This window comes from Myxine glutinosa, chromosome 8 (assembly GCF_964187855.1).
Source record: "Myxine glutinosa chromosome 8, kmMyxGlut1.1, whole genome shotgun sequence".
NCBI lineage: Eukaryota > Metazoa > Chordata > Myxini > Myxiniformes > Myxinidae > Myxine > Myxine glutinosa.
In genome coordinates, this window is record NC_136268.1 from 29709455 (window position 1) to 29731497 (window position 22043).

The window sequence follows — 22043 nt, forward strand, 5'->3', positions numbered from 1 at the left end:
GGATTATCAAAATGGCGTTTGTTGAAAACCGAAATTGTCATTATCTTGGCTTCTAAATGACCTAGAGTGTTAATTTTGGTGTCCAAATGTACATATTTGCGGATACTTAATCCAATAAACACACATTTATACACCTACATATGATCAAAAGGGTTCTTATGGCAGCCATCTTGGATTTTCACGCACTTATGCCAACACATATATATATTTTTTTCCATCATTTTCACTTCTAAATCACATAAAGGCTGGACTTTAGTGTTCAAATGTACACTTATAATGTCTTTGTGCAATATTTTTAGTTGGCAGTGTTCATTGTTACATTGAAGGATCTCCATCCTCCTCATCATCAGTGTTATCGATTCCCATGGGGCGCTCCTGACCCGTGTTACCACACACCTCTTCATCTGCCCCACACATACACATCTCAGAACAGTTGAGATGCTGAGACCTGCATGAGCAGTGAGACATGCATTGGGTCTTCTTGCAGTTACATTTGATTAGATGTGTGATGGCAGCTGGGGCTGGAGGGTCCTTGGTTGTGATGGGCACCAGCTGATCTCCTTCTGCTCTCCATCCATGTTCTGTTGGTTGTGGAAGCTGGGGGTCCGGTACATCAGCCTGATGCCACACCATGGCCTGGAAATGTGCACGAGCAATGGCTTCATGTAAAGCTCCCCGTGTTGGTGGCAGCTTCTGTGCCTCTAGCTGTTTCTTGGTAAACAGTCTCCACCTCAGCTTGCCCACATCCACAACTGTAGTACGAGGCTCATACAGCTGGCATACAAATGCCTCAATGTCACTTTCTGTGTCAGCTCTCAGCTCCTCAGAGGCCCCAAGGTCATGAAACGCAGATACCACCTCAACAGAGCACCTATTGAGGGCTTGCCAACATGTGAGCTTTCCCTTGCCGGCAAACCGACCAGTCTGGTCTGCTCCCGTGAATGCATGGAATCCTGGTAGGGCTGCAGCCTTCCTGACACCAAGTTCATGTACTATTGGTTCCAGTGAGATTTGCCTCTTCTTGTTCCCCACACCCGTGATGAAGTATGTGTCTTTGCATAGTTCATGGTACCGGTGGAGTGCTAGGATGAATACATCAGTATCAGGTGACTGAATGTACAGCTGTGTTGCACCTCTTCGGACGGCATCTAGACTGTGAAGAAAGATCCTCGTATCAGCCTCCTCCTGGGAGCTACGGAGATGCTGTACATCCATGCAGTTGGAGAAGACATCCTGCCTTGAAGTGACGATGAAGACCTTGGTAGTCCCCTCAAAGTGACACAGAGCTTTCTTTGCCAGATAGACAGTTAGCTCATCTTTGGTGTTGGTGTGCGACAGGAACTGTTTTGCTGTCAGTTTCCCAATCGGGGTGCTGTCTTGAACGTGGTAAGCAGTGGGCGGCTTGCCACCTTGGCGCCTCTCCCGTGTGGCCTCTTTCAGTGAATTTGGCAGATCATATCGGTCAAACACGAGGTGGACTTCATCATACCCGTTGGTCTTGCAGTCCAGTGTTGCATTGAAATGGCCAGCCCACTGGGCACATGTTTTGACCCATTGTGGCTTACCCATTGCTTGCACTAATGCCATGCCGTCTATGACAGTCACCTTCTTGGGAGGGGGTGGAGTATGTTCAGGATTGTCGTCGTCTGGCTGCTGACCAGTGCCAGTTGACTTCTTGGGTAGATCTTCTCGGATGCCCATGAGCTTGCTTTTGTCTGTGCATGGTAGTAGTGTCCCAGCCATTGCAAAGAGGGTTCGTGGAAGCGCGGTGAATTCATATTGACCTATGGCATCCTTCAAGTTGATCTCTGGTCGTGAGCGGGCCACGATCAGCATGCGCGCAAACAGTGACCTGTCGTCTTTCAGCTCTACAACCTTGTCTGCCAGTTTGTGCTTCACAGCTTTCCTGGCACTCTTCCACATCTTCAGTTTGACCTTTCCCATTCTGGCCCAAAGGTTGATTTCATTTGTGTTGATGCGCTCTGCAACAAACGTGTTATACGCTTTCTGACCAATCTCATCTTGGTTGCAGACATCCTTCTGTACTTCAGCTGGCATCACCACCTTGGTGATGATAGTCGTCAGGTCTTCACCCTCATGCGTCATGGGATTCATGGACTCTCTGATCACATTCTTCAGTCGACGAATGCTGTCTTCCTGCCGAGCCCAGACTGTGGTTGATAGGTCGTGGTGCTCCTTGCGTGTAGCTGATTGTGAGCCAGCCATCTGACGGGCTTCTTCAGCAAGCCTACTCAGCTCTGGTGCTGTCAGAAAGAACCTTTCGCGGGCACTGGCATTCTGGGTAATGCCCACAATACCCCCTGTCACCTTCATGATCCTGTTGATGTGCTCCAGTGCATGGTCCACACCTACAGCACAGAAGGGGATTTCATTCTTATGGACACTGAAGTTCCCATCCATGAACTCTTGGTAGATCCCTGGATCTGTCATCTTCAGGGCCTTCATCTCTGCAAGGTACCGGGGAGTCAGCCTGGCATATTTCTGTTTGTCATGTGCAAAGAAGTATATGCACATCTCATCCAGTGAAGACAGGTGAAGCTCAAATTGTCCATCACGGGTGGCACGGATGAATGTGTATATCAGCATTATCATCCGCATGTAGCGTCGCACAAACTTGAACAGTGGACTCTTGGCTTCTTTCCTCTCATCAAACTTTGCCATGGCCTCCAGGACTTCGTTTGACTCGAGGACAGCTAGCATGTTGTTCTGCGCGCTTGTCATCTCCTCTCGGTTGTGTAGATGACAGCTCTGGGCAACCTGTTGTGCTGACTGGGTACATGGGCCCCTCAGATGGGGATGCTCTTGGAAGAATTCGTCCACATAGAGGTCGAAGAGGGCTTGGACAGTGGTGATGTGGGCCTCCAAAGCCCTCTTCATGTGCTTGGCTTCCAGTATTTGTCTGGTCGTTGTTGGGCCATAGATATCAGCCTCAGACCAAGCCTCGTCAAGACCACTGTCCTCTATGGCATTCCCAGCAGCCCTCAGTGCAGCCATCACAGTGTGCATCTCCCCTAGTCGCAGTACCCACTTGCCTTTGCAGTCATCTCTGGTCATCTCCAGCTGTTTGGCTCGCTCATACAGGGCCATGTCTAAGGTGATCACTGTCTTCCTATCGGGACCCATGACCATGCAGTTGATTTGCTGTGTCTGTTTCAAGACTGTTATCAGTGTTTGCCATTCATGGGCTGGTGCTGCTACCAATGGCAGGGCGTTGACCTCTGTCAGAGGCTTCGAAGAGGAGAGCAGTGAGTTGTAGGCTGTCCAAGTTGGGATATCGTGATGCTTGATCCTACTGCCAGGTGGTTGTTTTGGATCGTGGACGAGTGACCCAACAGGGTCAGCATGCTGCGGTTCTGCAGCTTGCAGCTGGTCATCTGGTGGGATGATGTCGTCTTGTACGTCCTCAGCTTCAGCTGTTCGCATGATTGTGCGTGAAAGTAGCCACACTGTGTCCGTCGCAGAGTACGGCTTGGTGACATCTGGGTTTGACCGTGTCTTGAAGCTATACGTGGTACCTGTGGCAGATTGTTTGTTTGGTGCTTGGCAAGGAACAAAGTCTGGAGCAGTCAGAACCTTGAGTGAGCGGTGTCTGGCCTTTCGGTCATGTAGTGTCAGTGTTCTATGTTCATCTGTGGAGGGTGCATGTTCCCGTCGTTGGTAGAGTGCCCAGGCTGTAGCATGGAGTGTCCGCTTCCCATCAGGTGTGTCTTCATTGAAGTCACTGTTGTCCACTGCAAAGAAGACAAACGTCCCTATGCGCATGGTTCTTGGAAAGTATACACCCTGTTCTGTCGTAGACTCTATGACTGAGTTGGCCAGCTGTGTCTCCAACCGCAAGATCCGACTATAATCAACAGACAGACCGAACCCATGCAGGAAATCCAGAAGCTTCTTGTTTCTGGTGGACTGATGGACTACAATGGCAACGGCAAGCTGCTGTGGCCATTCTAAGCGATGGCGGAATGGTGCATCTGGCTCTTTGGGCTTGTACGTGACTTGGCGTTTTGACTTGTAGCCGTACATGATGTTCTGACTGATGGTTATAACATCTCGATGAATAGTGGCTGAGCGCATAGTCTCTGGCTCAATGCTCGTGGCTGGTCCTTCCAGTAGCCAGCGGAGGAAAGCATAGAGTACTTTGGGTACATGCTTTTCAGCATCATCAGTGTTCATTTCTCCTTCAAATTGCCATGGGTGCTTGTTCTGACAAGCAATGGCACTGCAGAGAACAGAGGCACTCTCAAACAGTTGTTTGATGTTTTTTTCATTTGTCTTCGTCATTGCATCTTCGACAGCTGCATCACGCACGGCAGTGGAGAATACACAGTCTGACTCGTTTCGACGTTTTGGTTTCATGAAGTGAACGTCATCAATGTGAGAGTTGATTTTCTCCTTCATGCCTTGGGTAGTAGGTGATGGGACATTGTGCACACCATTATTGTCAAGAATCCTGGAGTAAACCGACTTCAGGTCAGACATGTTGAGAATTTCACCAGCTTGGAGTAGAGAGCGAACAAGGCTGACAAACTCAATGTCTGCGGCTATTTTGATAACATTAGTTTCTTGCAGTATGTGTTCTTTGTCATCACTTGATGTCCCACTCTTGGGAGCACGTTGGACATTCTGCACCCAGCATGGGAGATGATACTTGACGTCGATCGCATGAGCATCATGTGCACTGATGGCAGCACTCAGCTGAACTTTCCACTTGTGGTTGCTGCCTTCTTCAACAGCTTTCTTCAGCTGTTTACCTGCGTTGAACGTGCATACAACATGTACACTTTCCTTAGTGACCTCTTGACAGAAGAAACAAAGGTCTCTGTTGAATGGAGTTGATGATGAACGTGTGAAGCGAAGAGTCTCGTCTTGCGTAGAACCTGAGGTACTTGCAGCGGCAGGTGCAGAAGAAGGACGTCCACACCTCTTATGAAGATGCTGGGTGTCGCCATGTTCGCAGGCTTTCTGGTGGCGAACTCTAGCACGCTCCAGGTGAGCAGTGTTGCATGTAGATCCATAACATGCCCGGTGCCACTTTGCTTTATTGTTCCTCAAGTCAGTGGCAGTGAAACAGCTTAATCGTTCGCTGATCTGTTTGAAGTCGGCATCACCATATCGTGCCCTCTCCTGGATGAACTGGAGAAACTTTGCATATGAGCCCAGTGCTGGCTCAGTCACTAGTGCACCTTGGGGATCCTGGCACTGAATGCAAAGTGTGAAATCAGTTTCTTTCTTGGTTTTCTTGCTTTTTGGCTCCATCATAGCTCAGGGTCACGAATCTGGAACATACAAATAACAAATAACAATTAAGATAGATGTGCATTAAGTTAGATTTTGGACACTGGTTCGGCTGTGCCATAAAAACCTATTTTTATCCCTTGTAGGTTATTAAAGAAGGTTTCATTCAATTCTCTATCCCCAAAAATGTACAACTGGACACCAGAATCGAAACTCTAGGTCATTTAGAAGCCAAGATAATGGAATTTTACGTTTTCGACATCCGCCATTTTGAAAATCCAAAATGGCCGCCATAAAGAACTTGAAACAATTGGAGACATATTTTTTCTAGAACTTATATCATCCCTAAAGACAGCCCAACCAGTGTCCAAAAATTAACAAGCAATTTCACCGGGCATTTCAATCTGCTACATTGGCCCCCCCACTATCAGGGAAAATGCAATTTACCATGCACACAACACGATTTTATGCCCTTTAGTAGTTCACTGACACCAAGTCCAGCTCGATATCAGCAACCAAGCTTAAAACACAACTCTCACCTTACTGTGACAAATAAGCAACCAACCTACTTCACACTAAAACAAATAACTTTTCATCACCCCTTTCTTCTCCACCGCCTCTTACACTTAAACAGATCACAATTACTCACTCATACACTGTTGCACATCATGAAATCCCAGTAGGTTGTTCTTCAATCCCAACCATCATGTGATTGTCGACGTCTCCATTTATTTCGTTCCTCATGGGGTTGGTGTTTTATGGCCTTTACCTCCTACCCAATCACACTGCACATCATTCCCCGTCCTTGATGGATAATTTTACATCCAGATGGGCACAGCATCCCATTTTTGGTGACCCAGCCCTGAAACAAGCCCCTGGACTCCTTGCAGGCTGGACCAAAACCCCTGGACGAGGTTGCATCCCAGTACTGACTCTGCTGCCTTCTTGCAAACCACTTCAACTCCATGAATTTTACATGTTTCGTGAACAGAACAAAGCACTCTGTAATCATCAGATTGAAACTGCCCCAAACCCGTCCATATAAACTCCATTGTTGTCCTGTCCATCTCTCTGTGTTACATCTACCTTTCCCTGATTCATTGACCTTATATCCCATCCCAGGTCCAAATTTTGTGACTCACAGTACCTGCCTCCATGGAACAATGACGCCTGAGCACTCAATTAGCCCTCCCAGTACCAAAGACTTACAATCAGACCGACAGACAGACAAATAACAGAGGCATGTCGCCAGCCTCCGCACAGGACATCACCTTTCCAGGCAGGCACAATATAATCCACAGTATCGAAATGCCAATTTCTATCCGGAGCCTCGCAAAGCCAAAATCGGGCATGTTCACTGCATTTCAACCTCCAACCACACGGGGTGTTCCACCCTGCGCCTGCTCCACCATGCAACCCGATCTGTACTTGGTGCGCCCGGCGCCCCCTATAATCAGCGAGTTATAATGACCACAATATACCTACTTGATGTACCAATATACCAATATACAGCACCCACCTCTTGATACCACAACTTAATCCATGTTACTTGTATCTCTTCATCCTCCCAAATATCCTCCATTTACCATGACTATCCCCATTGCTCATTGCTCGATCACACACGTCACTGTGCTCGGCCCGGTTAAATTAAACTCAAGCGTACTGTACCTGACGCTTCCGGTCGGCACCGGAAGTCTGTTTATTTCTTGAGACCCCTGAATCGGGACATCAACGACAATTACAACGACAAACAGAACTCGATATTCTCTGTTCACTAATTACGTACATGATTTCGGTTTAACCCACAATATAATGTCCCGATATTCTCTGTTCACTAATTACGTACATGATTTCAGTTTATATCCTGCCGTTAAAGCAACCTCCAGTAGACTGACAGCCTGTCGTTCTTCCAAGGTTAGTGAATTATCTCCGACCTCTTTCCCTTACAAATCTCGAACAAAGGTCAAATGAACTTTAAAAGGTCAAACTTCAAACGGAGAAAGGTGGTACCAGTTTTCATTCCACAACTAATACAAGTCCGGCGACATTCCCGTTCCTTGCAAGAACTCCACATCCGGACAGGCAAACGACCACTATCGTGGCTCCACATCGCAAAATGCTAGCTTCTACGAATCCAACAACCGTATAACTCCACAGACAGACAAACACAACCACATCCTCCTCGCGCCCACACCTTGGCACAAGCCACACCACATACCGACAGTTGAAACCTCGACCGTCCTCCTTCCTCGGATAAGCGTTCTGTTGAAAACGTGACATTTCTGCCTACCTCAATCAGAGATCTCTCTGAATCTCATTTATTCGCACTGTACCTCACTTACTGTATGAACAAGACTTCCTGTTGGCACCGGAAATTAATTACTGTGTCTTGAAATCCTTCATTCGACTATGATAATCACCTCAGTTTATATATACTTCGCGTACTATCCCGCTGGTTTAGTATTCCCCTTATATAAATCCATCTTGAATAACGTATTCCTCCTGTGACATTGCATGGCATGTATGTCGCAGGCGCCCACTATTCTGACATGGCTCATGACTCATGTCTGATTCTGACATGAAGATGAAGGACAAGAAGATGAAGGATGAAGGACATGACATGAAGAAGAAGATTCTGACAAGATACTGACATGAACGTCTGACATGAACGTCCGACATCCAGCAAAGTCGAAATGACCCACAATGCATTTGGGCACACATCCTCCGAGCAACCTCATACAGCACACCCGTGACTCGCGGCTCGCTCGGCTCCTGCCCGAACGCACAATAACTCTACCCAAACTTCCACGGAGCCGCACGGCGGAAACCACAGGTTCGTACCACACTTTAATTAAACGAACATCGCCAGGATTCTCGGATAGACGTTAATTTCACAACACACACGACAAAAATCCGATTTAAATTCAGAGATCGCCGATCGACCTGGCACAATCATCTCAACGCGGCGACGCCACGCCGCCCTCCGTCCTGGCGCGCACCCTCGTGCCTCCACACGAATCCCAACACTCCCGCCTCGCGGTTTCCTGCGAGGCCCGTAGCCGTGGCAACCAAAACTGCGCGCCGCTCTCGAATGAGGGCCATCATAACATTGAGCCGTCATAACAGTGAGCTGTCAGAACATTGAGCTGTCAGAACTCATCCCTAGCTCGTAAACATCGCAAAAAAACAGGATCTCTGATGCTTTACCTCTCTGACCCAAAATGCACTACATGACATCAATTCGCTCCCAAACAACTCCCAAACAGATGAAAATCCGGACTCAGTTCAGGACCTCGCCTGTTCCCTCGGATAGACGCTAAAATGGACATTCCCGGCCTGAATTTCCCGCATGTCAAGCAGACCACTTACAAAGCTTCACACCGAAACCCTCTGCTTTGCATATGTCATACAGACAAATACATTGGCCAGATACACACGTCAATTAACATCCCAATATACATTCATTCCTCATTCATATACCAGTGAGTCTCCCAGACTTCGCGCGAAAGTCAGATCGACTCAAATCATGCCTTTCTCCAGCCACTCCCATGTACAATCTTTGCTCATTCATGTTACGTCTCTCATTCAAGGAAAAGGATTTTTGGGACGGGTTGGACGGGGTGGGTTGAGGTAAAAAAAGGGAAGGCAGGGCGGGGGGTGTTGGGGTGTTGCCTAGAGCCCCGGGACTGAGCTCAGGTCTTGGGGGGGGGGGGGGGGGTGGGGGGTCCTTTTGCACGGCCCAATTCTGCGGCTGTGGAGGGGGCCCTTGTATGTTCCAGTTTTGGGGAGGGGGCCCTTGTATGTTCCAGTTTTGGGGAGGGGGCCCTTGTGGGTTCCAAATTTTGGGGAGGGGGCCCTTATGGATTCCTGGACAAGCATTTGCAACATGTCGTCCTTTACATCGGCCTTCTTATCGTCGCCCATGTCCCACTGCTCGGCCGCTTCATCTAATTGGTCGGTTAGCCTCAGTGCGGTGTGTACCCCGGCCAACAACAGGTCGACCAGGGCCCCCCAATCGTCGAGGGTCTGGGCCGGGGTTGGTGCTACATTCGGCCAGCGTGCGTGTACTTTGGCCTGGTCCCACACCCGCGCGGGCAATACAACCTTTCCCATGTGGCAGACGTCCCGCCAATCTGCGCCTGTATTTTGTATCCACAAACGCATAAGTTCCGGTATATGACCGGGCTGTTCAGCCAGCAAGGTTCTCACCCGCTCCTGCATAGACGCCAAATCTGGTTCTTTCAAATGGTTTTTTAAAGGGACACATCTCGATTGTAGGCTGTGGGTTCTCCGATTCCGTGAGCCCTTCCACTGAGGGGTACAATACAATACTCCTAGCCCTTCTGGGGCCGCGAACCCGCTGTCCGCCCCACTAATTTCTTGTCCTCTAAAAGGGTTGCCCGGGCTAAGGTGAACCTGAGGGGCGGCTGGTCTAGTTTTCTGGGGGTCTAACCCCTGGGGGAACAGGGGCGGGGGTGGGAGAGGTGGCGCCTGTGGCCCGGGGACAGGGCTCAGGGCTTGGGGGGGTGGGGGGTCTTGGTCTGGCATCTGGTCCAGCGGCATCAATCGCTGATTTACTTGCTTAACTGCTTACTTACTTGTCCTCTGTCTGGTGTAGCTTCAATAACCATAGCTGCAATGCTTAAAATTTCAATATTTCAAAAACCATTCCTGTCTTTCCTACCTGTGGTCACCTGGCCTCTTTTCCTGTGAGCCTATTTATTTTCTCTTGTTCACCAGATCCTGGCCTGTTTCTATCTGGACCTCTGTTGCTTGCTTCCTTCTCTCCGGCCTACCTGGTACCTGCGCGTTATCCTTTTACTGGCCATGTTCTTATGGCCCTCTAAGTTAGCCACAGCCCTTCGTTCCCTGGCATGCAATGGCATACCCCATCTTGTCTCTGGGCTGTTCCTTCCTGGAAAGATCTTGGCTTCAACCTATATGGCTGTCCGACCTCACTTTCCCCTCCTGGTGCTAACTGTAACTTTAAGCTTACTGTTAAATCCTTACTGGTATCCTGCGCAAAATCTATCCTTAGCTTTACCCTTAATGTTTATCCTGGCTTTAACAAAGACACGTCATTCTGTTTACCTTTTCTGTCCGGAGTGCAGGCAATACAGGTGACAGGGGAGACGAACTGTGCCTGTTCGAGGAGGGGGGTACGAATTTGGATTGCCCTCTGATAAAAAAACAATGCTCACCTTAAACAAATCAGCGTACCGGCGTCCCGGCCTCAGGCAGCCCCCCTCGGATTTCAGGATTCGTATAAAGCTTAACTCAGGCAGCTTAACGTTCAGGATTCGCCTCGACTGTCACTGTCTTGCTGCACCCCACTCCTGGTACCAATTGTCAAGAAACAACTCTTGGCTCTTAAAGAAGTTCCACCAACAGCCTGAGAATGACGATCTTTATTAAATACCAACTTATACAGATCCGGAGGAAAGCGAACATCTACAGCACGACTTGCCCTCATGCCACGTTCAGCCCTTCCTGAAAAATGCAAAGATTCACAGCTCACTTAAATAGGAACACGTTTATCAGAAAATCTCCGAGAGAACAAAGGAACTGGCGAGAGTTCCTCCCACCGTTATCCCTAGCCCCCACCGTTATCCGCTCTGTCATTCGGGGGAGTGCAGCACGCACCTTATCATTCGGACCAGATGTAGTTTCAAAGCTCCGAGGTGACAGAAAATGTAACTCACAGAGAGAAGAGTGCATGCTTGGCCCAGATAAGACCATTATTCAAAGGTTTGTGTATACAATCCGAGCATTTTACATGAAACTACACATTCCATGCGCGTATAAACGTCCGCCAGCCCGCGGCTCGAGGCGCCATCTGCGGACCGAATGGAGAGAGTTTATGACCGGGCTTATCTTGCATCAAGAGGGCACACGGAGGACGAGCCATCCGTCCAGCACGAAATGCATCGAGTACTTTCCCATTTATACTAAAGAGGAGCGGAAAGCCCTTTATTCACTTATGAAAATAGCATATAAGCAACATTAAAATCATAACATATTATTCGACCGTCTTATACAGAACTTTAAGCAATAACGAATCTACGACTTGACATGTGTACCTATAGTGTGTCCCTAGGAAGATTCTCGGTGTTAATCTTTCATACCTGTATAGAAAATCGTCGGTTAATTCGTGCCGTGTCTTTTGAGGCCTTGAACGATGTCCTTGAGGATACGAGGCTTTGTTTTTGACCTTGAGGCTTTGTTTTTCTCTCAGCGGTCCGTCAATTGTGCTCCAACTACTTTTGTTCTCTGTTTTTCCCAGTCTTTTCACCCCATATGTCCTTGTTTAAAATCTCAACTCAAAAAAAAACAAAAAAAAAAAACATTTCCTTCTCTGTTCTTAATCGTAGTTCTTATTCGTTTATTCGTTCGTTCGTTCGTTCTTCGACCACGTGTTTCACCCCCGTTTCCCCATAGTTTTCACTGTTAAACTTTAAAATGTTTAAACTTTCCCCTGAAGTACTGTATTCTGTCGTGTATTATAGCACCTTTTTCTTCTTCTTTAAAAGGTTGCTTTCGACTTGCTCACCAAATCTATTCATTCCAAAAAAAAATTCCATCTCTTACAGTTCCTCTTTCATACATTCCCTCAACTCACCTGCACTCCACCCACCCCCCTCCAGCGTCCTTAAACGTATTTTTGACTCGAAGGTCACAAGAAACTCATTTTGCAAGAAATGTTCGTTTCCCATTAATCGTACACTTTCCAAAATCCAATCTCACCCCTCCCCTCCAAATCTTCCCCATCACCCCTCCCCTCCAAATATTCCCTATCACCCATCCCCTCCAAATCTTCCCCATCACTCATCCCTTTCAAATCTTTCCCCTTGCCCCTCTCCTCCAAATCCTCCCCATCACCCATCCCTTTCAAATCTCCCCCCTTGCCCCTTCCCTCCTAAACTCCACCCACACCCTTCCCCTCCTAGACTCCCCCTCGCCCCTCCCCTCCAATACTCCCCCCTCACCCCTTCCCTCCAAATCTCCCATCCCTTTCAAATCCCTCCCCTTGTCCCTTCCCTCCAAAACTCCCCCCGAACCCCTCCCTTCATGAACTCCCCCCTCGCCCCTCCCCTTCAAATCTCCCCACCCTCATTTCTTCTCCATTTCCCTCCTCTCACCCCTCCTCCTCAAAGCGTCCTCCCCGCTTCTTCCCCCTTCCAACTCTCACCTCCATCTCCCCCAACCTTCTGCCTCGCTCCTCCCCCTCCTCAAATAACACCTCACTGTGCCTCACCCGTTGACTTTGATGTTGACTACCTGATGACTACTTTGATGTTGACTAACATGTTGACTACCTGATGGTGCGTAGGCGAGATAGGGGGCACCTCCGGGACACAAAGGTGATCCCGGGGGAGGAGGCTGTTTCACAGCACCACTTGGTTGTCTGCGACGTAAGGGTGAAAGGTGCGAGGAGAGCTCGGCGGGTGAAGTACCAACCGAGAATGAAGGTGTGGAGGTTGAAAGAGGTGACAGTAAGGGAGGCATTAAAAGAGAGGCTGAGTAGGGTCGAGGATGATGTGGTTGAGCTTGAAAGTGGTTGGATGTCGATGAAAGCTAGTCTGTTGGGAGCCGTTGGTGAGGTATGTGGATGGACAAAAGGACCACCGAGGCACTCGGAAACATGGTGGTGGGATGATGAAGTTGGAAAGAGGATTGACGAGAAGAGGAAGAAGTTCAAGGAGTGGCAGAAGGCGAAGGGTGTACGGGAGCAGAAACAGCAGAGCATGAAAGTTATAAGGCAGCCAGGAAGGCTGCAAAGAAAGAGGTAGCAAAGGCGCAGGAGGCATGTAGGAAAATGTTCGGAGAACGCTTAGATTCGGAAGAGGGTCAGAAAGCAGTATTCAGGATTGCAAAGCAGATAGCGAAAGAGAGGTGTGATGTGATGGGGGTGAGTTGCTTGAAGGATGAAGTGGGACAAATCGTTGTCGACCCAGATGGAATTAAAGGAAGATGGAAAAGATATATGGAAATGCTGTTGAATACAGAGAATGAATGGGATGGCAACATCGAGAGTAACCCAGTTTTAGGACCGGCAGAGAAGATAACTGAGAAGGAAGTTGAGGAAGCGATAAAAGCAATGAAGGGTAGAAAAGCGGGAGGGCCGACGGGAGTTGTGGGAGATATGTTGAAGGCAGCAGGAAGTTGGGGTGTGAAGAGAATGACAGAGATCTGTAATCTGGTGGTGAAAGAAGGCCGCATTCCAGTGGATTGGGAACTGAGGACCCTCGTCCCTCTATACAAGGGGAAAGGTGACCCTCTGGAGTGTGGCTCGTACCGAGCGATAAAGTTATTGGAGCATGGAATGAAGGTATTGGAAAGGGTGTTGGAGAGGAGGATAAGGAAGAAAGTGAAGATCGACGAAATGCAGTTTGGATTCATGCCAGGAAGAGGAACGACAGACGCGCTTTTCATTGTGAGGCAGTTGCAGGAGAAGTACATGGAGAAGAGGAAGAAGTTGTTTCTTGGGTTTGTTGATCTGGAGAAAGCATTCGATAGGGTACCACGCAAAGTATTGACATGGGCATTGAGGAAGTTAGGAGTGGAGGAATGGTTGATCAGAGTAGTGATGGCAATGTACAAAAGGGCGCGCACAGCTGTAAGGACGAAGGACGGGAACAGTGGTGAGTTTGAGGTGAAGGTAGGAGTGCATCAGGGGTCGGTACTAAGTCCACTACTATTTGTAGCTGTGATGGAGGTGCTGGCTCAGAACGTAAAGGAGGGTTTACCGTGGGAGTTGTTGTATGCAGATGATCTGGTGTTGATTGCGGAAAGTATGGATGGACTGAAGGAAAAGATGAACACGTGGAAGGAATGTATGGAGACAAAAGGTCTGAAGGTGAATATCGGAAAGACGAAGGTGATGGCAAGTGGTAAAGCATGTGGTGAGGTGGAAAGAACTGGGAAGTGGCCCTGTGCTGTGTGTAGGAAGGGTGTCGGAGTGAACTCCATTCAATGTACAATGTGCACTGAGTGGGTTCATCAAAAATGTAGTGGTCTGAGAGGGTCATTAACCAGTGTGGCAGCTACATTCAAATGTAAGGTGTGCACAGAGGGAGCTGCAGATGGAGGAAATGTTGAGTTGGATCTTGGAGACGGCGTGAAGCTGGAAGGTGTGAAAACATTTTGCTACCTCGGAGACATGCTGAATGGAGAAGGTGGATCAGACTCGGCAACGGTTGCTCGAGTGAGATGTGCATGGAAGAAGTTTCGGGAACTGAGTGGCGTGCTGATGATGAGGGGAGTGTCGTTGAAGCTGAAGGGAAAGGTGTATGCTGCATGTGTGAGAAGTGTTATGATTTATGTGAGCGAGACATGGGTAATGAACGTAGAGCAGCAACGAAGGTTGGAAAGGGTGGAAATGCGAATGGTTCGACGGATGTGCGGAGTATCGTTGAGAGAGAGGAAGACAAATGATGAATTGCGAAAGATGATGGGAATAGAGCCTGTGATTGATGCTGTGAAGAGGAACAGGTTGAGATGGTTTGGTCATGTGTTGAGGAAGGGTGAAAGTGACTGGTTGAGAAGAGTGATGGAAATGGATGTGGAAGGAAGCAGAGGACGGGGAAGACCGAGAAAGACTTGACTAAAGATGGTGGAAGAAGAAATGCGGGCAAGGGGGTTAACAAGGAGAGATGCAGAAAATAAGGCAAAATGGAGAAGATTGTCATGGGGACTGCAAGGCTAACCCCCGCTCTAGCAGGGAAAATGGCCTTTAAAATGCATGTTGTTGTTGTTGTTGTTGTTGTTGTTGTTGTTGTTGTTGTTGTTGTTGTTGTTGTGTGCCTCACCCAAACACCATCAAACCTTTTGTCCGCTCCATCCTTCCCTTTCTCCGAGCTATTCTGAAATCTCTGACACACCTTCAACAGCTCTCCCTACCTCTTCCTCCTTCCACATCTTACCCTACCCCCCCCCCCCCCCCCCCCCGTTCTGTATCCGATGCTCCCCCTGCCTCTTCATTCACGGTATGGACCTCAAACATCCAGGACTTTCGTCCAAACTTAACTGATCTCTCCATGCAGGTTGCTTCTGACAAACCAGACGTGATCTGCTTAACAGAAACTTTCCTCCTTCATGATGTCACTGATTCCTTAGTATCTCTCCTGGGTTACTCCCTCCTCCGGTATGATAGACCTGAGCCTCGTCCTGGAGGTGGGGTGGCTATCTTTATCAAAAACTCTCTTCCTCACTCTCCTTGCACTGCCCTCTATCCACCCCACCCCCAGGAGTACCTCTGGCTACGGCTTCCTCTCCGCTCCCACCTTTTGTTCATATGTGTTCTGTACCGTCGTCCAAACAGCGATGACTCCATTTACATTTCGCTGTCGGATAACATGGACCAACTTCTATCAACTCATCGAAACTCTCTCTTCCTCATATGTGGTGATTTCAATTGTCACCATGCCTGTTGGCTGGGTGTGGGTACCTCTCTCACCAGCCATGGCTCCTCAGCAAAGGACTTCTGCGGCTCACTGGGACTGACACAATCTGTCAATTTCCCGACCCGGATCTCAGTCAACGGAGCATCTTCTCTTCTGGACTTGGTTATGACTAACTTCCCTGAAAATGTCTGCTGCTCTTCTTCTGCTCCAATCGGCTCATCTGATCATGTGCTTGTTAAAGTGGACATCTCTCTGACCATTCTCAGGGAGCCTCCTCAGCTTTGACGAGTCTGGCATTTCACTCAGGCCAACTGGCATGGTCTTCAAACAGCCATCAATCATCTGGACTGGTCTCCCATCTCTACTGCCTCTGACATCAACTCATCCTGGGAATTCTTCCAAAGTAAATTGCTCTCTCTCATGCACAGATTTATCCCATCTCGTCTTCAGTTGTCATACCCTTCCTCCCGTCCATGGTACACAGAATCTTGTGGTGAGGCTGTTGCCCAGAAACAACTTGCCTTCGTCTCCTGGAAAGCAAATCCAACGGAAGGAAATCTCATTTCCTTTCACAAAGCCCGAAACAAGTGTGTCTCCACCCTCAGGAGAGCCAGGAAACAATACCTCTCCGTTCTCAAGACCGAACTCTTATCTGTCTCCCTCTTCCAAATCCTGGTGGCGTCTGGTCAAATCTGTTTCTGGTGTTTGTTCCCCCTCCATCCCCTCCCTTACCTCAAATGGCTACACAGCTGACTCCGCACGTGAAAAAACTGAGTGCCTCAACTCTGTGTTTGCCTCTAAATCCTGTGTCCCGAACCCATCCCTCTCTGTACCCACCGTACCCAGTCGTACCCAGCTGCTCCTGGACTCTGTGTCCTTTCCTCCTGACAAGGTGGAAAAGTTTCTGTCAAACCTCGACTCTGATTCTGCAACTGGACCTGACGGCATCAGCCCACGGGTCCTAGAATCCTATTCTTCCGCTCTTTCACTCCCTCTCTCTGTTCTCTTCACCCTCTCTTTTGCTCAAGATCATCTGCCATCTACTTGGAAATCAGCCAATATCACCGCTTTACACAAAAAAGGTGTAAAAACAGATCCTAGCAACTACAGACCAATCAGCCTATCTCCCAATTATCAGCAAAGTCATGGAATTAATCATTGCTTCGGATATGAAATCTTTCCTCTTCTCCAATGGCTTGATCTCTGATCATCAATTTGGTTTCAGACCAGGTCACTCTACTCTGGACATGCTGCTTCTGCTGTCAACAATGGATGGAGGTCCTCAATGCCAAACAGGAAATTAGAGCAGTCTCCCTTGACATATCACCGTCTGGCATTGATACCGTCTGGCACCCCGCTCTGCTCACCAAACTCTCCTCCTTTGGTATCCATGGACATCTCCACGCATTGCTGGCGGACTTCCTCTCTAGTCGGAGTCAACATGTGGCCCTGAATGGGTTTCTCTCATCTCCTCTTCCTGTTCAGGCTGGAGTTCCCCAAGGCAGTGTTCTGGGCCATGTGCTTTTTCTGGTCTTCATCAATGATCTCTCCGACTCTTGAAAATCCTCTCTATCTCTTTGCTGATGACTCCACTCTCTGCCGCTCCATTCCTCATCCCTCAGATCGGCAGTTTGCAGCCTCCTCACTCTCTGCAGACCTGGGCAAAATCACAGACCTGGCAAACAAGTGGAACATGTCTTTCAATCCTGACAAATCTCACACTCTTACGATGTCTCTCCGAAAAGACCGACTGGACAACCCTCCCATCCACCTTCTGAATAATATTCTCCAAGAAGTTCTGTCACTCAAGCTTTTGGGTCTCACTATCTGCCATGATCTTTCCTGGGAAAACCACATTTCAAATCTGGCCTCCAAAGCCAGTAGCCGACTGGGCATCCTCCGTCGTGCGAAGTCCTTCCTTGGCACACTTGAGCTCCTCACCACATATAAGGCTTTCATCCGCAGCTCAATGGAATACTGTTCCCCCCTCTGGGCTCGTGCTCCTGCCTCTCACCTAGCTCGTCTTCACGCTGTTGAAACCAAAGGGTTCAGAATCATTGGCATCTCCCGCGATGAAGCTACCTCCGAGGGCCTTTCACTTTCTCACCACAGGCAGGTTGGTGGTCTTTCTTTCTTCTACCGACTCCACTCCGGCCTTGCTCCTCCAGCTCTCTCTGGGCTCTGTCTCCAAAATATTCCTACAGGTCGCACAAGATCTGCCTGCAACCCTCTCATGGTTAAACTGCCAAAATCAAGACTCTCTGCTCACCTTCACTCCTTCATTCCTCTTTTCTCCCACCTCTGGAACAAACTCCCTCACTCTCTTCAATCCCACTCCTCCCTCCAGGTCTTTAAAACAGATGTTCACCACCATCTCTTATCTTCCCCCATCCAAAACCTTGATGTTTTCTACCCCTGCTAATTTCACCCCAAATCCACTTTTTTGAAATACCAACTTCTTTCCTGGAAGTCCTTGGTGTCATTGTGTTTATACTTCTCCCACCCCCCTTCCCCTTCCCACGCCACCTTCCCCCAAGCCCTCTCCCTCCCACACATTCCCGATGTCCCTGCTCTCAAATGTTGTGTTTATGTGCTTCCCCTTCTCTCCCCATCTTGTGTATCGCTCCCCTTTTTATATATTTTGTTTGTCTGTTTGATTTGTTTGTGTGATAAATGTTAGCTCTTTCACGAGCCTCGATTCTGTATACAAAAAAAAACAAGCAGAAGTGGGCACGAATATATCCGAGACTTCAAAATATTACAAAAGTGGCCGGAATGAAAACTGGAAGGTAAAATAAAGATTTTGTGAAAAATATGGGAAGTCTGATTACCAGAAATAAATGTTTATTTTATTTCTGACTTGTTCTTCACTTTGCCTAACCACATGACCATTGGGGTGGATGGCATCATAGCACCAACTACTCTTTCAGATGTTTCATGGGATTGAACCCACAACCGGGGAATAAATTACATTTTCCATCTCGTGATTTCCTTGTATCCCTAGGACTACAATGATGACATTTGCCAAAGCCAGCTGATGGAGATGTATTTGAATGGAGGCAACGATGCACGAGGGCGAGGTAGAGGCATGGCTTCTCCCTCTAACCAGCCCATGAATCCTGGCAGGTCAGAAACTCGAGCACTTGGGGGTATGATAGTAAATAGGTGCACTATGTTGGTGTTGTGTTTGAGGAAGGGGTTCCTTCCTCCTCAAACGCTTTTAACTTCTCCACCTCCCTCCCCTCCCCTTTTAAAACTGCATTATAATTGAAATTTAAGAAATATGACAAAGTGCTCGAATTTGCCATTGAATTATTTGTTTTCCTCAATTAGAGGACGTGGTGCCCCAGCTCCTCTTCTGACGAACCCTTCAGCAGCAGCACGCCCATCTCCTCGCGGTGGTCACGTACCCCATGGGCCTGGAGCCATGCCAGCCCGTGGTGGATTGGTAAGTGGGAAGCATGTATTCTCTTTGACCTCAGAACTTGTCCCGATATTTGAGCAATTTGACCTTTCAAGCATGGCATCCGCTCCCAGTTTTAGCTCCAAACCTTTATGCACAGTAATACCTTGAAGATTCTCTTTTATGGTAAACGGGAACTCTTGTTACCGACGCCACCAAAGGTGGATGGAGGTTATGTTTTCACCCATGGCTGTATGTCTGTTTGTCTGTTTGTTTGTGAACAAGAGATCTCAAAAAGTTGTGGACGGATTCGGACGAAATTTGGCAGAGATGTATCGAATGTGACGAGGACGAAATTATTAGATTTTGGTGAAGATCCGGATTCGGATCTGGCTACCAGAATTTCTTAAGTAATTCTTCACCATTGGCAGACAGGGCCAAAAACGATACATAGCAGGATATCTCAAAAGGTTATGGACGGATTTGGACGAAACTTGTTGGACAGGTTGTGTGTGGGTGTGACACGGACTAATCGATTCGATTTTGGTGAAGATCTGAACATGGATTTGGATACGAGCATTATTTAATTTTTTAGGTGATTCTTCCCCATTGAGTGATCGGGCTAAAACAAATATATAGCAGCATATCTATCTCAAAGTTATGGATGGATTTGGACGAAACTTGGTGGACAGGTTGTGTGTGTGACAAGGAAGATTCGATTAGATTTTGGTGAAGATCCAGATTCGGATCCGGCCAGTAGAATTTTAAAAAGTGATTCTTCACCATTGGGAGATGGGGCCAAAAACGATACAAAGATAGGATATGTCAGAGTTGTGGACGGATGATTTTGATTAAATGTGATTCTGTATTGCGATGTTCTGGTCTACTCTCGGATACAAAACGTAAACTGTTCACCTGGCGGAGGTATGCTCTCTACTGAGTGTCGTTCTAGTTTATTTAGCCTTCTAAGTCTGTCGGGATACCTGTGCTGTTATGTGCCATAAGATGTCACTATTATATTGTTGTTTGCTTGGGATCCCATGGTGCTTCGGCAGTTGCCATGTCTTGACCGGAAGCCCATTATAATATATGCAAAAGCAAAAAGATGCAAAATCCCATTAAAGCAGGTTTTTTTTTTGTGTATACTGAATCGAGGCTCGTGAAAGAGCTAACATTTATTTCATAAACAAATCAACCAGACAAACAAGATATATAAAAAGAGGGAGCGGAAGACAAGATGGGGAGAGAAGGGGAAGCGCACAAACACAACATTTGAGAGCAGGGACATCGGGAGATGTGTGGGAGGGAGAGCGAAGGCCCCGGATGTTTGAGGTCCATACCGTTAGTGAGGAGAGAGGGGGAGCATCGGGTGCAGGACAGGGGATGGGAGGGGTAGGGTCAGATGAAGGATGAGAGGGGGAGGTAGGGAGAGCAGTTGATGCCAATCTTATGGAGAAATAGTGTTCAACAGTCGAGGTGCGAATTGACTCGATCGGTTCAAATCGGTCCAAAGTTTAATATTCCTTTATTTTCGATCATACGGCAAAAATAAAATAAAAATTGCCAGGTTTACCTCATTACAGTCTGTGGTCTATGCAGGTGATAAGGCACAGTGGTAATTCCTCTTGCATTCTGATGACCTGAGTGTTTGCAAACCTGAGAAATTTGTGGGGTTTTGGAAAGTGGTGAAACGATACTTGAGATCATCGATAATAAAAAAAACAACTTCGAAATGAGTTTTTTGCAGGCACTTACGGGTTGTTTTTTTGTCCCCCGTCGCACCGCGGAGCGAAAGGGGGACTATGGTTTTCCCGTCCGTACGTGCATGCGTGCGTAAGCGAAGAACCACATTCGAATTTGGTGTGTGGGTGCAACCCACGTCAAAATCCAAGATGGCCGCCACTATATGTCTGATGCCATGTATGTCTGAACCTTGTGAGCAGAATATCTTGAAAAATAAGCGAAGTATCAACTTATAATCTGGTGTGTGGGTGTATCTCGGCATAAGGAAGAACCCAATTGAAAATTCGGTCGCCACGTCAAAATTCAAGATGGCCGCGGCCATGTATGTCTGAACCTTGTGAGTGGAATATCTTGAAAAATAAGCGACGTACCAACTTCTAATCTGGTGTGTGGGTGTATCTAGGCAAAAGGAAGAACGCTATTGAAAATTGGGTCGCCACGTCAAAATCCAAGATGGCTGCCACCATGTATGTCTGAACCTTGTGAGCGAAATATCATATCATAGCATGTTTTCTGCGTCTTCCACTTTGTCAACTCACATCACTTCCCCGACGGGGGACCTAGGCGTAACGCTTGTTCTCTCAAAAATTGCCAGTTTACATAGTGGCATGAAAGTCACTTTACCCCTGCTAAAGTTCTCGCACCTCCACCCCACCTTTCACAGCCACCTTCCCCCGCCATAGTATGCGGCAACATGTCTCGCTAGTTTAATGTCGTAGAGCGGTTGGTTGGTTGGTTGTGTGTGGGTGCATGAAAGGGGTACACACAGGCCAAACAATTGCTCCAGTGTGGCAATCTTTCACGGACCTCTTTGGAAAACCTTCTGCATCAAAGCAGACATTGTTAGATTGAAAAAAGCAGCCTTTTGAAACAAAGTTTGAGGAAGGAAAAGCGCAGCGGAAGACTGAGAAGAAGAAGAAGAAGCACGTGCACTGCTGCATTGGCGTCGTTTTACCGGTCATGAAGAAAATCAACAGGAAAGCCAGTGAACTTCGCGTACCATGGAGCGCTATGCTCACTGACATGAAAAACATCTTCAGTTGAAACTGTGGCATCCATCATTTGTGAATGAACTGAATGATGGTGACATGGATCGGTGCTGTCCATCGGGCGATGTTTTGCCCGACACCTTCCCGGCTGCTCTATCTCCAAGAAAGGTGTTGTTTTTGGGTGAATCTATCGAAGTTTACCTTTTGCTCTGTTCAAGTGACTCGTGGTTGTCCCTCAAGGCCCTCTCC

General features: G+C 47.9%; 1 protein-coding gene across 2 annotated transcripts in view; it reads left to right on the forward strand.

Moving 5' to 3' along the window:
* Nucleotides 1-22043, forward strand: part of LOC137410951 (KH domain-containing, RNA-binding, signal transduction-associated protein 2) — a 98076-nt gene that overhangs the window by 41550 nt on the left and 34483 nt on the right. For both annotated transcript variants that reach the window (XM_078783098.1, XM_078783099.1), the window contains exons 5-6: nucleotides 18664-18785; nucleotides 18993-19107. In XM_078783098.1, coding sequence (XP_078639224.1) covers nucleotides 18664-18785; nucleotides 18993-19107 — 237 coding nt within the window. The remainder of the gene's footprint in view (nucleotides 1-18663; nucleotides 18786-18992; nucleotides 19108-22043) is intronic.